The 15,760-nt window shown below is 43.7% G+C and overlaps 1 protein-coding gene across 1 annotated transcript in view; it reads left to right on the plus strand.

The window, feature by feature from the left end:
• The first annotated feature begins 1,113 nt into the window (after nt 1-1,113).
• CCM2 (cerebral cavernous malformation 2) overlaps nt 1,114-15,760 on the plus strand; it is a 78,565-nt gene continuing 63,918 nt past the window's right edge. Inside the window, exons 1-2 of the mRNA XM_006832258.1 lie at nt 1,114-1,143; nt 1,306-1,612. Coding sequence (XP_006832321.1) covers nt 1,114-1,143; nt 1,306-1,612 — 337 coding nt within the window. The remainder of the gene's footprint in view (nt 1,144-1,305; nt 1,613-15,760) is intronic.

The following is a 15,760-nucleotide window of genomic DNA, read 5'->3' on the forward strand; positions in this document are numbered from 1 at the left end:
TCACCAAAGGACAAATTTTGTATGAGACAACTGTTGTAAAAAATTAAGAAGAGATTTTCTCGATAAAAGAAATTTTGTCTGTTGGTTACCAGGAGTGGAGGGAAAGGAAAATTATTCATGTGCTAGAGAGAGTGGACACACGTTAGCTTGGTTATTGGGAAAGCAATACACAACATAAGGAAGATTGGCAGAGGAAAGAAGGTAGTAGAAGACACAGGGAGGAATACAAGTGTTAAATTGAACATAGGTAACTGATGGTACATGGAGGGGATTGTAATCATTGTAATGAAACAAGGTGTATGATTTGTTGAATGGTAACACTGGTTATCAGCTCTGTAAGCCTTCACTGAATTCACAATGTAAAAAGTGTTGTTTTTTTTTAAAATCACTTGAAACAAATACCAATGTACTGTGATGTCAGTTTCTGTTCTAGTCGTGCCGCAATTTCATACAGTGAGGAAACACTGATACAGTGAGGAAACACTGGGCCCGCTTGGTAGTACCAATTTGAAGTATGTCTTGGGGCAGATCACCTAAGTGTCTGGCCTGCGTTTGTAAACGTGGCTGTTAGACCAGATGGTTGCTAAGGCTTTGTGATTTATTCGGATGAGGCCTGGGGAGTCTACTTTCTGATGGTTCCTCAGCGAACAGAGTTGTGGCTTGGTGAGAGAGGATCTCCTGGAAACTGACAGGAAGGGGACCGCACCCTGTCAGACCCCGCCAGCAGGCCCCGCCCACTTCCCCACAAGCCCCTCTTCACCACCCCTCCGAGGAGGTGGTCCTCCCTAAAGATGGCGGCAGAGTTAAAAAGTTGGAGGAAGTCCCGCGCGGTTTCGCGCGCTCCCGAGTGCCCTGTAGGCCGCGGGGGCGGGCTGACGCTCCAGCGCGCGCGGATTCAGGAGGCGCGGTGCCGCGCTCGGACCCGGAAGTGTGGGGGGCGGTGCTGTGGCGCTGGGCCGGGCCGGGCGGGGCGCGCCAAGGGGCGGGGCGGCGGCCATGAGCTCCGCAGCGGCGGAGGCCGCGGGGGCCGGGGTGAACATGTAGCGCCCGCTGGCTGCGGCTGGGCTCCGAGGAGCGGGCCGGGCTGAGCGCTCGGGGCTGCCCGTGGGCGCCATGGAGGAGGAGGGCAAGAAAGTGAAGAAGGTAAGGGGCGGCGGGCCGGGCCCGGGCGGGCGGGCAGGTCGCAGGCCGGAAGGAGCAGCCGTGCGGACAGCGGAGACGGAGTGAACTCCGAGGGTCAGAAGGGCGGGCGCTGAGTGTACTTGCTGGAGGGTTAGGGACGTAAGGATGCTCCCGGACTCCTAGCGGTCCGGGACAGAGGAGGTGCCCCAACGGTGTGTGGGAAGCTCAGCCTCCGTCCTCCAGGGCCCCATCAACACTGCGGTGGAGGTGGTCCCGAGCCGGGACAGCTTGGGGCGTGCTGCCTGCTGGAAGAAACAACGCCTTTCCTTCCCTCCGGCGCCTCTTGGCCTGGCCGCCGCAGCGAGGGCTTGCCTCCAAACCCGGGACCCAGCAGACGGCCTCGAACCGGGCCCGCGGCTGTTGGGGCGTCTGCCCAGGGAAGAGACCCCCGGGATCAGTTTAGGGACAAGACGTTTCCGAGCCTGTGGGTGTAAGGTTACTTTAGAAACCCTTTCTGTGTACTTGGCTTCATGCTTATCTTTGTGTAAAGCAGAAGCTAAAGATGTTCCTCACATGTTTAGTGTTGCATGTATTCATTAACAGAGGAATGATTTTAGTCACTTACATTTTGTCATTTGGATTTAGAACCTAGTTTGTGACAGGCCTAGAATCACTGATAAAGAAATTCAGTCTTTTAAAAGAGCCTGAAAAGAGATTATGTGATAAGCTATTACTAAATGTGGAAACTGGTTTTAAATATTTCTTTTTAATAAATGCATATGTGCACTGTTATTCACAGATTCTGAGCGGGTTTTTAATAAGTCCTAACTGAGTCGGAACTAACTAGATGGCACTTAACAACTACTAGTATGTCTTTGGGATTACACTGTCTCTGTAGGATAAACACTGGACTGAGTCACAGGGTTGGCAGTTTGAGGCTTTCTGCTCCCACAAAGATGTATAGCCTCAGAAACCCTATACAGGGTCCTATGACTGGAAGGCACTTAACAACAACAATGACTTTTACTAGTCAATCCTTTTGAGTGCAGAGTTGACTCTTCATTAGCCTTTCCCTTGCTTTACAAGGTGACCCAATTAAAAAGTGGTTACATTTGAAGTCAAGTGTTGTTTTGTTACCTTGTGACAACGCAAGTCTAATGTAATGCAGTACTAACTCTAAATGGGAGTCCTGGTGTAGCACTGTGGGTTAATGCGCTGGACTGCAACTTGGATTTCAACTGCAAGGTCGGTGGCACAAGCCTACCAACTGCTCCTCGAAAACCCTATATAGAGTCACTGTGGGTCAGAACCGACTTGATGGCACTTAAAAACAATAACAACCAGCTCTGAATGGGCCCTGGTGCCGCAGTAAAAGTGCCTGGTTGCTAAGTAGAAAGAAAGTTAGTAGTACTAACCTACCTGTCACCCTACAGGATGAAGATACATTCATCTGCTTTTGTAAAGACTTCTGTGTTGGAAACTCCATAGGAAAGTCTATTCTGTTTTATTGTTGTTAAGTGCTGTCTAATGGGTTCTGACTCTTAGTGACCCTGGATAGGGTTTCCAAAGAGTGACTGGTGGGTTTGAGCCACCAACCTTGCAGTTAGCAGTCCAGTGTTTATCCACACCAGGATTCCACTCTGTTCTATAGGGTCACTGTAAGTTGGAATAGATTTGATAGCAATAGTTTGAGTTATTGCCATTGATTACTTATACTTACTCTATCCAGGACCCTCTAAGGTGTATCCCCTTAGGGTGATCGGTATTGGTGTCTGGGTACTGCCTAGTTCTTCTACTATCAGACGTAGAGACTGATGTTTTGCATGTTACATTAGTCCATTGGACTAACTAATTCCAATTCTTAACCACTCTTCATTCATCCACGTAGGGAGACCAAAATCTGCACCTTAGTCGGCCACCCATGAGCTTTTAAGATCCCAAATACACCCAGGGAGGATGTAGAACTTTGTCATTGTGGACTGTTATGTCACTTGACCACAGTGACCCCTGAAACTATTACCCTGAGCCCCCAGGCCCATCAGCAGATTGCCTTAAGCTGTTTGATTATATCTAGGAAGTTTTCATCATTGTGCCCGCCATGTGGCACTAGAGGATCAGCACTGGATTGTCAACCAACAGGTCTACAGTTCAAACCCACCAGCTGCTCCTCGGAAACCCTGTGCAGGGTTGCTGTGAGTTGGAACCGACTCGATGGCACTTAACAACAATATGCTCCACCACATTCGCACATGTGTTTGTGGGAAAGGTTAAATACTCATGTACAAATATCCTCTTTCAAATGCTAATATATTTGTGGGATATGTAAATTGTTAAGTGCTATTGAGTCAATTCTGACTCATAGTGATCCGTATAAGGTTTCTGAGGAGTAGCTGGTGAGTTTGAACTGCCAACCGTGCAGTTCAAACCGACTTTGCAGTCCAGCGCATTAACCCACAGCGCCACACCAAGACTCCAGGGCAGGGCATATAAATATACGTGTGTGTGTGTGTGTGTGTGTGTATCCCACTTTTCCTCCCTTACTCATTCAGCCTGTGTCTCAATCCATGTATCTGTGTACAGAACACTGGTGTTGCGAAGTTGTGTATAGATCACTGTTTCCATCTAGTCCCTTTTAGCCCATGCACACCACCCTGGGTCTCCACTGTCTTCATCTTTCCTCTCTGTGTATACTACCCTCTCCAATTCTCAGTGCTGACTTGTGTCTACCCTCTAGCTATGAAGTACTCACCTCTCCCTCCCATCCCTGGTAACCAGCTAAGAATGTTTCTTTTAGTATGGAACCTTTTCATAAGCTTTACAATAATAGTCTTTTATAATACTTGTCCTTTTGTGATTGACTAGTACAGCTGATCCCTATCTCATGCTGCCATGACTCCCAACCACGTGGCTCCGAACTCCCAGAAGCAGGGTCTGCACTGGGGGTGGATGCGAGTGCAAACTGGCCACACTTCTAGTCAGCAGGGGAGCATGAGGAAAAAGAAGCAAACATGCCTTTTTCATTGCCTGCGAGCATCTGCTCTGCCAGGCCTTCCTCCGCTGCCAAAGCTGCTCCCATGGTGGTCGAGACGCGCCTGGCCAACGCTTCACCGTCAGTCTCCCTCTGTCACCCATCCCTGCTTAGCCTCTCCTCCCAGAAAGCACTCCATCCACCTCTCTAACCTGTCTTCTGAAATTCAGGGTGCTGGAATTCTCAACTGTGTCATTTGATTTTGTCTCTTGTGTGTTTGTTGTCGAGGGTCCGTGGAGTGCATCTGCCTAGTCCGCCATCTTGCCAGAAGTCCCAACAGTACTTATTTTTGACCATTAACTGCTGCACTCATTCTTCATGGTTGGGGAACGGTTTATGGCAAAGAAGGCATTCGGTTTTGGCAGTGAAGCACTGTCACCATCAGTGAAGTCCATAGTTGTCTGCTGCCGGTGTGTGAACTTGGACATCTGTGACAAGCTCTTCTCCTTTTTTGCATTTGCAACTGTATTATCTTTGTCCATGACTCTAAGATTCTGTGTTAGCACAATTTTCATTGTTTTGCCCTTTTCTTTTTCATATCCCTCAATCTAAGAACAGCAGTTGTTTAAATCAGCCTTTCTATTTTAATGGTTACTCAGTTTTGAGGGAGATTGGATTGTGATTTTCAATTTAACCACTCAATTTTTTGTTTTTGTTTTTTCTTAATAGAAATGAAAAGGAACTTCTTCCCCTTAGATTGGTCTGAGTGCAAAAAATGCTCTGGTATTTTTCCCTCTACGTATACTTGAAAATAACAGCTACTTGCTTGTGACTCTGTTAAGAGTTTTAGGGCATTTTATCATAAGTACTGAATATATACAGTGAAGATGATAACCTTTAGGAAAAATAGTTGGGGTTTTTACTAGTAATGGCTTACTTTGTCTCTGGTCCCTGGGGAAGGGTATCATGGTAAAGTTCTGGGTCAGAGAAAAAGAGGAAGTCCCCCAGTGAAACAAGATGGACAGACACTATGGCTGCTTCAGGGGTTCAGACATGGGAACAGTTAGTGAGGGTGGTGCAGGGCAGGGCAGTGTTGGTTTCTGTTGTACATAAGGTTACATAACTCTGAACCAACCTGTTAGCACCTAACGGTGATGAACTGTATTTTAGGGTCATAAAAATTTCAATGCCAACCCCTCGCCAAGACTGAAACTCAAAGGGAACATATGAGCAGGCATGTAAAGCTTGCTGGTGCCCATGTTGGTCTGGTGAGTAGAAGAGGGGAAAAGGCAATAGTCAATAAATGGGTTGAGTTCAACCACGTTCCATAGACTCTGGAGATGAGAGAGAGAATAAAGCCTGGTTAGTCCAAAATATGGTGAAACCTGGGGACATCTGAGCCTATGGACAAGGACAGAGGGCTAGAGCTGAGAGGGAAGCTGATATCCATATCCAGCTGATATGGATAGGGATGGGCAACTTAGACATTGGCTACCTAAAATGAGGGGGCAATAAAGGCACAAAATGACTGGCTTACAAGGTTTCAAGGGGGAGCGTAGTTTAATAGTGTGTGCGGGAAGATAGAGTCCCCACTGAATAGTTTTCATCTTGTCTAGATAGATGGGTCTGGTGAAAAGAGATGCTGTTAAGATTCGTATGATTCAATAATGAGTAATTGTTACCATGACTAATTGCGACTCTCACAATTGTAAAGGTAGAAGTTTGGTAACAGAAACAGGGGAGTGGTTAATCTTACAGTCCAGAAACAGAGGACCCTGAGACAATCAAGGAAGAAGGGCACAAGCAGAATGCAGGACATTATTCAGAGACTCAGCAATACCAGAGATGGAGGCAGAGCTGGGGACATGGAGAGAGGGAGCGTCTGAGGACTTTAGATTCATGGGAAGAGAGGGACTGAGAGCTGGCAGCCAGGAGGCCAACTAGCAGAATGTGCCGTTTGGTGGTATAAATTATTATATATGCCTGAGTGGTTTTTTTTTTTTTTTTTAAAAACAAACAAGCTTAAGTGAATAGAGAGAAATACTGGTAACTGATGGTACGCGGAGGGGATTATAATCATTGCAGTGAAACAAGGTGTATGATTTGTTGAATGTAAAACTGATGATCTGCCTTGTAAACTTTTACTCAATCCACAATAAAAACCTTAAAAAAAAAAAAAAAAGAGAGAGAAGCATTTAGAGGAAAAAAAAAAACTCCATGCTTTTTAAGTAATATTTTTGTATTTACCGTATATTGTTCACAGACACAGTACAAAACCACGGCGTCTTGATGCTGAGTGTAGTCTCCTGGGAAGGACCTTGTTGATGCACTCTTGTAGCTTGGATGTGTGCTGCCTCTTTAACAGTTTGCTACAAAGCAAAACATAGTTGGGTGATAGTTTCACTTTTCTCTTTTAATGTAGAAGCAAACATCTTCGTATTTTTTCAGTTACCCAAAATAGGTGCTAATGTAAGTCTTTATAAAAGTGAAGTGGTATAAAATGAACTTTTGAAAAGATGGGTAACTGTATACTTTCCCACCAAAAACTGGAGCTGTTGTGCCCTGGAATCCAAAGAAGCATTTTAAGAAGGCAGGAGTGGCCAGTGGTGGCTTTTCTTCTAGGACGCATTGCTTGATTGCTTGCTCTGTGAACTTAGTGCCAGGGATTGTGGGAAAGGCCATTATAAAAGAGCAATGCGGCAGAGACTAAGAACAAGGGCAGACCAGCTAGTCACTGGCTGTAGCACTGATTCTGGTTGTCTTGGGTTGGGTTTTCTAGAGAAGGCAAATCAGTGAAATATATTTTTATGGAAGTGGTTTACAATTGCAGAGCCTGGGATCCCCAGTGGAAGAGAAAGTCCATCCCACACGTACATTATATAGGGAGCAGGCCACACCCTCAAGGAAGCATCCCTCTAATGGATTGGCTGCTCATTAACTACTCAGTGTAGAGTTGGCTCTGCCCGTATTAAGGAGCTCTGGTAGCATAGAGGTTATGAGTCGGGCTGCTAACCTCAAAGTCAGCCATTCCTCGGGAGAAAGATGAAGCTTTCTGCTCCCATAAAGATTTATAGCCTCGGAAACCCTGTACAGGGTCTCTGTGAGTCGGAACCGACTCCACGACCACCACCATGCCTGTATTAGGTTTCATGACTAAATGCATCCCAACTGCTAAACCTCTGGAAATCCTGGCCTAGTTAAGTTGACACAAAACCCTAATTATTACAGTCCACCCTTTTCAACTTGAAACATATAGACTGTCTGTATACATAATCTCTAAATAAAATGATAAAGCCACACTTGTGCCTAACACAACATAACTAAAACACAACTGAAAACGCACTGGGCCCCACTTATAGCTTGTGTCACAAATGAACAATGCAAAAATTTGCACATAGATGAAACAACAAAAAACATATTTCATTTAAATGTACATAGGGCACATTCTGCAGGCCAGCCTCCTTCCCCCAGGCACACAGCCTTGCTTGTGGTCTAGACGCCATAGATGCTCTGTCTTTCCATGCTGCCGACTCTTTTACTACTTTTCCAGGCAGGGATCCCAGGCTCCACTCAAATGTTCGTCCTTTTTGATGGTCCTGGGTTCCTCTGTTCCTGAAATGAAAGATAACTACTCCCTCCTTTTGGACAGTTTTGACAGCCACAATTAATCCTACTAACAATTACTGACAATTGAATCATAAAATCCTATCAGCATCATCCTCATCCCCTTTCACCAGACCCATCGGTAAAAGAGGATTCTACCGTGTCCCCTTCTTTCTAAAAATAAGCACATCCATGAAAGATGGTAAGCCAGACACTTAATGCCTTTATAGCTCCCTTCCCTCCATTTTTTGTAGCCAGTGTCTAAATTGCCTGTCCTTATCAACACTAAGGAGACAAGCATGTTCCTTGATATGAAGAATCTTACATTCCGATTGGAAGTTTGAGCAACTGCATTCATAAGCAGAAGTCCAGTCCAACAAATGGTAACAGCTGACACTTGCTTACAGTATCAAGCATCTTTGTCCGCATCTGGTCAGGTTCTGGTCAGCTAGGTCAGATGGGTACCAGCTGCAAGTTTGCCAGTTCACACACACCTCCCTGCACTTCTCCCTCAGTGCTCCCCACCGTGGGCTAGGTCTGTGTCCATGAACTCAGGAGTTTACACAGCTCCCTGAACTTCAGACCAGCCAGCTTTCCCCTTTCTTGTCTCAAGGTCCATAGGTGCCAATAAAACATGTCTCCATTGCTACATTTCCTCCAGTGTCACTCACACGTAGATCCAAGTGGTCACCCATGAGCATTAAGACTCCTGTTCTCTTTAACTTTCTGTCCTACAAGGGGATTTTCTCTGATGGCCTGACTTTGCCTTGATGCCTCCAAAACTGAAAATGCTAAGCTGTAAACTGTTTTTCTCTCCATGAGTCTCCTGTTCTCCCAGGAGTTCTGGGTTGGTTGGCTTGTCCTTTCAAATGCAAACGTCCCAGTTCTGGAGGTCCTGGGTGGGGTTCAGAATTCCACCTAAAGCCTCACTCTGTTGTTGCTCTTGTTAAGTGCCATCCAGTCAGTACCTACCCATAGTTACCTTATGCATGCACAGCAGAAGGAAACATGGTCCAATCCTGGGCCAACCTCACTACTGTTGCCACGCTTGAGTCCATTGATGCTGCACTTCTTGTAAAACAGATCTATTGGTTCTTTTGGCAGCCCATGGCACTTTGAATATTCTCCTCTAACACCATAAGTCAAAAGAATCAATTCTACGGTCTTCCTTATTCACTGTCCAGCTTTCACATGAGGTTATTGAAAATACCATGGCTTGGGTCAGGTGCACCTTAGTCCTCAAGCTGACATCTTTGCTCTTCACTTTAAAAAGGTTTTGTGCAGCAGATTTGCCTAATGCAGTATGTCCTTTGATTTCTTGACTTCTGCTTCCTTGAGTGTTGATAGTTGATCCAAGAAGAATGAAGTCCTTGACAACTTCAATCTTTTCTCCATTGATAAGAATGTTGTTTATTGGTACACTGGTGAGGATTTTTGTTTTCCTTACATTAAGATGTAATCCATACCTAAGGCTGTGTTCTTTGATCTTCATCAGTAAATGCTTTAAGCCCTCTTCACTTTCAGCAAGCAAGGTTGTGTCATCTGCATATTGCAGGTTGTTAATGAGTCTTCCTCCAATCCTGATGCCACGTTTTTCTTCATATAACCCAGCTTCTCAGATTATTTGCTCAGCATACAGGTTGAATAAGTATGGTGAAAAAATACAATCTTGTCACACACCTTTCTTAATTTTAAACCATTCAGTGTTCGCATATTCTGTTCGAACAACTGCCTCTTGGTCCAGGTACAGATCCTCATGAGCACTTGATTCCAATTAAGTGTTCCGGAATACTCATACTTCTCAATGTTGTCCATAACTTGTCATGATTCACACAATCGAAAGCCTTTGCATAGTCAGTAAAGCACAGGTAAGCATCTTTCTGATATTCTCTGCTTTCAGCCAAGATCCATCGGGCATCAGCAATGATATCCTTCATTCCACAGGCTCTTCTGAATCCGACTGGAACCTCTGGAAGATGTCTGTCAATGTATGATTGTAGCCGTTTCTGTATTACCTTTAGCAAAACTTTACTCGCATGAGATATCAAAGAGATTGTCCGATGATTTCTGCATTCCATTAGGTCACCTCTCTTTGGAATGGGCACAAATATTGATCTCTTCCAATCAGTCGGCCAGATAGTTGTCTTCCAAATTTCTTGGCAGAGATGAGTGAGTGCCTCCTGTGCCACCGTACTTTCTTGAAAGATTTCAATTTTTATTCCATCTGTTTCTGGTACCTTGTTCTTTGCCAATTCCTTCATGCACCTTGGACTTCCTAAGTATTGTTGGCTCTTGATCATTTGCTACCTCTTGAAACCGTTGAACATTAACCATTTCCTTTTGGTACGGTGACTCTGTGTATTCCTTCTATCTTCTCTTGATGTTTTCTGCATCATTCAGTGATTTGCCCAGAGAATCTTTCAATAATGAAAGTCGAGGCTTGAATGTTTTCTTCTGTTGCCCCAGCTTGAGAAATGCTGAGATTTCTCTGTAGGGGCAGCCTTTAGGAAGGGGATGGTTTACGTGCATTAAATCTGGAATCTTTCCAGATACACAAAGCAGGAGGAGGATCTGGACATGTAGCGAATCATCCGTGTTTACTGAAACTTCAGAAATTTTTTTTTCTAATGTATGAACATTTTGGGAGCATCCCAAGAGTCTGTATCAGTTCTCAAGCTTTGCTCTAGTTTGCTTCTTGGTTACTCTTGCCTGAGTATGTGTTTTCTGGAATTATATACTTGATAAATATTTTCATTTGAAAATATATAGAGAAAACCCTTGTCATCCAGTTGACTCCCACTTGACACTATAGGACAGCCTAGAAGTGTCCCATCGGGCTTCCAAGGCTGTGCACCTGCCCAAGAGCAGAATGCCACGTTGTTTTCTGCAGAGCAGTCGAGGGTCTGAATCACCTATGCTTATCAGCTGAGTGCTTAGCCACTGTGCCACCACTGTGCCTCTGATAAATGTTGACCAGGTAGAAAACATTGTACTCAGCAGGACATTCTGAGATTAAGGCTGCCTACCCGGCCTCTAGGAGTGTGCAGTAGTTGCAGAGGTATAGACATTTATTAGCCAATCACTGCTAATATTTGAATATTTTTTACAGTTTAAACATAACTTGTTTTTCTGTTCTCAACAGTTAATGCTGTCAGCTCTTTTCAAAGTAAACATAGGTTTATGGGATTTTGTTTTCTTTTTGAAATTATATCTTTCTTAGATTTATAAACCATTGTTTAGAGCAGTTTGGGGTTTACAGAAAAACTTCCCTCCCTCCTATAGTTAGCATCTTGCAGTCCTGTGGTTGTTGAACATTTATTAAAATAGATGAACTAATGTTGATATGTTACAGTAACTAAAGAGTAGTTTACACTAGGGTTCCCTCTGTGTTGTGTAGTGGTGGGTTTGACAAGCTTATGTATCCATCTGTAGTATCCTGCAGTGTGGTGTCACTGCCCTCAAAATGCCTTGTACTTCGTTTATCTGTGAATATAAATCAATAGATACTCTTCTTGTTGTGTTTCTTGTTAAGCACCGTTGAGTCAGTTCTGACTCCTAGTGAACCTGTGTAAGTTTTCGGAGGAGCTGCTGGTGAGTTTGAACCACCGACCTTGTAGTCCAGTGTATTAGCCCTGACAACCATTGATGTTTTTAGATTTTCAGTTACAGTCATTCAGTCTGTAGCTTTTTCAGACTTGTTTCTGTGATTTAACAGTATGCACTTAATCCATGTGTTTGTCAGTTTTTCTTATCCCCATTTCAGTCCATGTGTTCTTATTGCTGAATAATAATCCACTGTAGGAGCTCTGGTAGCGTAGTGGTTACGAATTGGGCTGTGAACCTTAAGGTCAGCGGTTCGAAACTACCAGCCGCTCAGTGGGAGAAAGACGAGGCTTTCTACTCCCGTAAAGATTTACACCCCCGGAAACCCTGTACAGGGTCGCTATGGGACGGAACCGACTCCACGGCACTTAACAACAACAACAACAATATGGATGCACCACATTTTGTTTATTCACTCACTCAGTATTTTAATTTTATTTTCTTAACTTTTTATTGTGAGTTTAGTGAAGGTTTACAAAGCAGATCAGTTTTACCTTCAACAAATCATATACTGTGCTTCATTGCAGTGATTGCAACCCCTCCATGTACCATCAGTTCACAGTATTTTTCTCTGTTCACTTTAACTATTGCATTCCCCACTGTGTCTCCTGCTACCTTCATCTTTCTTCTGCTGGCTTCCCTCTTGTATATTGCCTGCCTTTTCACCCATGTTAACGTGCGTCTGCACTCTAGTCTGGAGTCCTGGTGTGACACTGTAGGATAAGCACTCGGCCACCAGGTTGGTTTGAACTGTAAAGTTGGTGGTTGAAACTCCTGAGCCACTCCTTAGAAACCCTATACAGGGTCTGTATGAGTTGGAACTGACTCTACAGGCACTTAACAACAACAGTAACCCTCTAGTTCATGAATAATTTTCCCTCCTCACTTCCTTCCCCCGTAACCATCACAGGTTGTTTCTTTTATCAAGAGAACCTTTTCTTCACATTTTACAACGTAGAATATTTGGCCTTTCATGGTTGACTAAGTGCAGCCAGAGTGCTCCTTGGAGGCCAAGATGGCCAAACTTCATCTCTCATACTTCGGACATATTGTCAGGAGGGACCATTCCCTGGAGAAGGATATCATGTTTGGTAAGGTGGAGAGTCAGAGAAAAAGAGGAAGACCTCTAACGAGATGGATTGGCCAAGTGGCAGCATCGGTGGACTCAAGCGTGGCAACAGTAGTGAGGTTGGCCCAGGATCGGGCAGTGTTTTGTTCTGCTGTGCATTAGGTTTCTGTGGGTCGGTACTGACTTGATGGCACCTAACAACAACAATCTCACTCAGTACAGTGTCCCCCAGGTTCATCTGTGTTGTGAGGTGTCTCGCAGATTCATCATTACCCTTCAGCATTGAGTATTCCATTGTGTGTATGGACCAAAGTTTGTTTAACCATTTCCTGTTGATAGGCATTTATGGTACCTCCGTTTTTATTGATAAGTCTCTTGTTCACAGGATCTCGAAGGATGCTGTTTTCTTACCCCTTCTGCTCTTTATGTCTCCTGACTGTTGCATTTAACCCATCTATAGTTCATGTAATTATCAGTAGGTATGAATTGATTGCTGTATTTTTGCTGTTTTATTTATTTTTTTGTGCACCTGTGGTTTCTTTTTCCCATATAATTTTATTCACTGAGTTCATTTTGTTTGTGGGTTTTCTTTGCATTTTAATTTTTGTTGTTAATGCTTACTAAATCATTCTGATTTTCCTGTTTTTTCTTTTGATGTGCAGGTGTATTCATTTCCTTTGAAGGTATCCTGCAATGTATTAATATTTTTCCGTATTAGAAACAGTCTGTATTACCTTGAAACCTACTTGACCTCCTTGTCTTTTGGAAGTTCAGTATCTACACTAGTCCCAGTTTATACTTTGTACTTGACTTCGTTACAAGTGGTGAAAGGTTCCATAGTTTCAATCTTGTAGGTTTGTTTTACTTGTCTATATGACAAGCACTGGACTGCGAACTGGAAGGTCCACAGATGGAGTCTGCCAGCCACTCTTCAGGAGAAAGGTGAGGCAAAATGCTCCCTGGAAACCCTATACAGGGTCGCTGTGAGCTGCCCGTAGCCTCAGCAGCACTTAACAGCAACAGTAACGACAGCAGCATGTCTGGATTGAGTTCTGGGTGGTGCTGTCATTTCAGGTGGTTACCTGTTGTTGTTTCTCAGGCCAAAGAACACCCTTTAGCATTTTTTAAAAAATTGATTTTGTTATTACAAATTCATTTCATTTCTGTTTATCAGGAAGCATCCTAATTTCACCAGCTTGTTTCTGGGACAACTTTGCTGGGTATATGAATGATTTTTAGTTGGCAATTTTTTTTTCCTCAGACTTTTATATATGTCATCCCATTGCCTTTTCCTCTGCATGGTTTCTGCTTAAGAGTCAGAGTTTAGTCTTACTGGTTTTCCTTTACAGGTAACTTTTCATTTTTTTCCTGAGCTGCCCTCAGGAATCTGTCCTTGCCTTTGGTTCTGGAAGTTTGATAATGAGTATGTCTTGGTACTTTTCTTTTGGGGTCTATCCTGTTGGGGTTTGTTCAGCTTCTTGAAGGGTTATCTTCTCATCTTTCATGATGTTAGGGAAGTTTTCTTCCAACAGCTCTTCAAATTGTTGCTAAGCTTGAGCCAATTGCTGCTGCCACTGTGCAAATCCATCTCATTGGGGGGTTTCCTCTTTTTCACTGACACTCCACTTTACCAAGCATGAGATCCTCTTCCAGGGACTTCTTGTTGTTAAGTGCCGTCGAGTCAGCTCTGACCCATAGCGACCCCTTATAGGGTTTACAAGGAGCAACTGGTGAGCTTAAACCCCGGACCCTGCAGCTCAAATGACTTTACAGTCTAGTGCATTAACCCACAGTGCCACACCAGGACTGATGGCACCTCCAGGGACTGGTCTCTCCCAAATTAATGTCTTGCAGTTTGTTACAGAGTGTTGATCAGAAATTCCAAAGACCGCCTTTGGAGCTCTGTACAATGAAATCAGGATGAAAAAGGCAGCATTGCTCTGTGTGTGTGTGTGTTACATAGCCTGTTTGTTGGCAGTGATTTCATGATGCTGTCTGCTTCTTAAACTTGTTTTAAATGGTAATCTTAGTCCTGTCTTGTTTGGTTTTGTATTTTGACGCTGAAATTTCCATTTGGCTTATTTCTTGTTTCTATGGTTATTTTATTTTGTTTTGTAAATAGTACTGTGTTTCAGGTGAAAGTTTGTCAGCCAGTTGGGTGCCCCTATAGCAGTTTGTATCTAAGTTGCCCTGTGCCACTGGCTCCCTTACAGGGTGTCAGCATTCTCTTTGCTGTTGTTCTCTTTGTTGTGTTTCCATTGTCTGACCCTCTTATCCTCCGTGCCTTCTCATCTTTGCATTTGGCCATATGTTGACCATTTGGTCTCATACAGTTATTAAGGGAGCACATGACTTACAGATGATACTGTCTATTTTACAAATCAATTTATTATTTGCCTGAAAAGTGACCTGCAGAAATAGCTTCGATACCTAATTCAAAGGGCAGTAGTATTGGGGTTCCTCTAGTCCTTATTGTGCCAATAGGTTTGACAGGAATTTGAGTTTTGTTCTGCGTTTTTCTCCCATTCCGTCTGAGACCTTCTCTTGTGTCCCTGGTTAGAATCGTCAGTAGTGGTAGCTGGATACCACATAGTTCATGTCTTAGGCTGGGTTTTCTAGAGAAACAAAACCTATGAAACTTATATGCTATACATATATATAAAGAGAAATTTATATCAAGGAAATGGCTTACAATTGTAGCATCCCAGGCCCCCATTGGGAGAGAGAGAGGAGGGACTTGCCCTCATGTCTGTTATACTGGGAGCAGGCCACACCCCCAGGGAAACATTCTTTCAGCTGATTGGCTGCTCATAGCAAATCATAGCCTTAACTATGCCTGCTCATAGCCAATCATCATAGGGTTAGCTTTCAGTTGCTGTATCACTGGGATTTCTGGCCTAGTCCAGTAGACCCAGAACACGAACTATCACAGGTCTGTTCTCAGGTTAGAAGAGGTTGTGGTTCATGTGAACTAGTTTTTTCTTTGAACCTTTGGTATCCTTCTTTTTTGCTCCATACGAGTAAAGACCAATAATTATATTTTAGGCGGCTCCTTGAAAATTTAAAGACCTCAGATGCTGCTCACCAAACTAGGCTATATATAGAACATTATCTTGGTGACTTATGTTATACCAACTAATTTAAGTTGTCCTCCAAGCCTTTCGACTCATAAACCACTGTCATTGAATATGTCTGTGATGCCTCCTTAACCGTGTACCCTACATGGTTTGTTACTCGAGGGGACTTCAAAAAGTTCGTGGGAAAATTCTACTAGCTTTTCATTCAGTCTTCCACAAACTTTTTTTTTTTTTAATTTAAGGTTTTTATTGTGGATTGAGTGAAAGTTTACAGGGCATATCATCAGTTTCACATTCAACAATTCATATAACTTGTTT

The sequence above is a fragment of the Chrysochloris asiatica genome, unplaced genomic scaffold, assembly GCF_000296735.1.
Source record: "Chrysochloris asiatica unplaced genomic scaffold, ChrAsi1.0 scaffold00006, whole genome shotgun sequence".
Taxonomy (NCBI): domain Eukaryota; kingdom Metazoa; phylum Chordata; class Mammalia; order Afrosoricida; family Chrysochloridae; genus Chrysochloris; species Chrysochloris asiatica.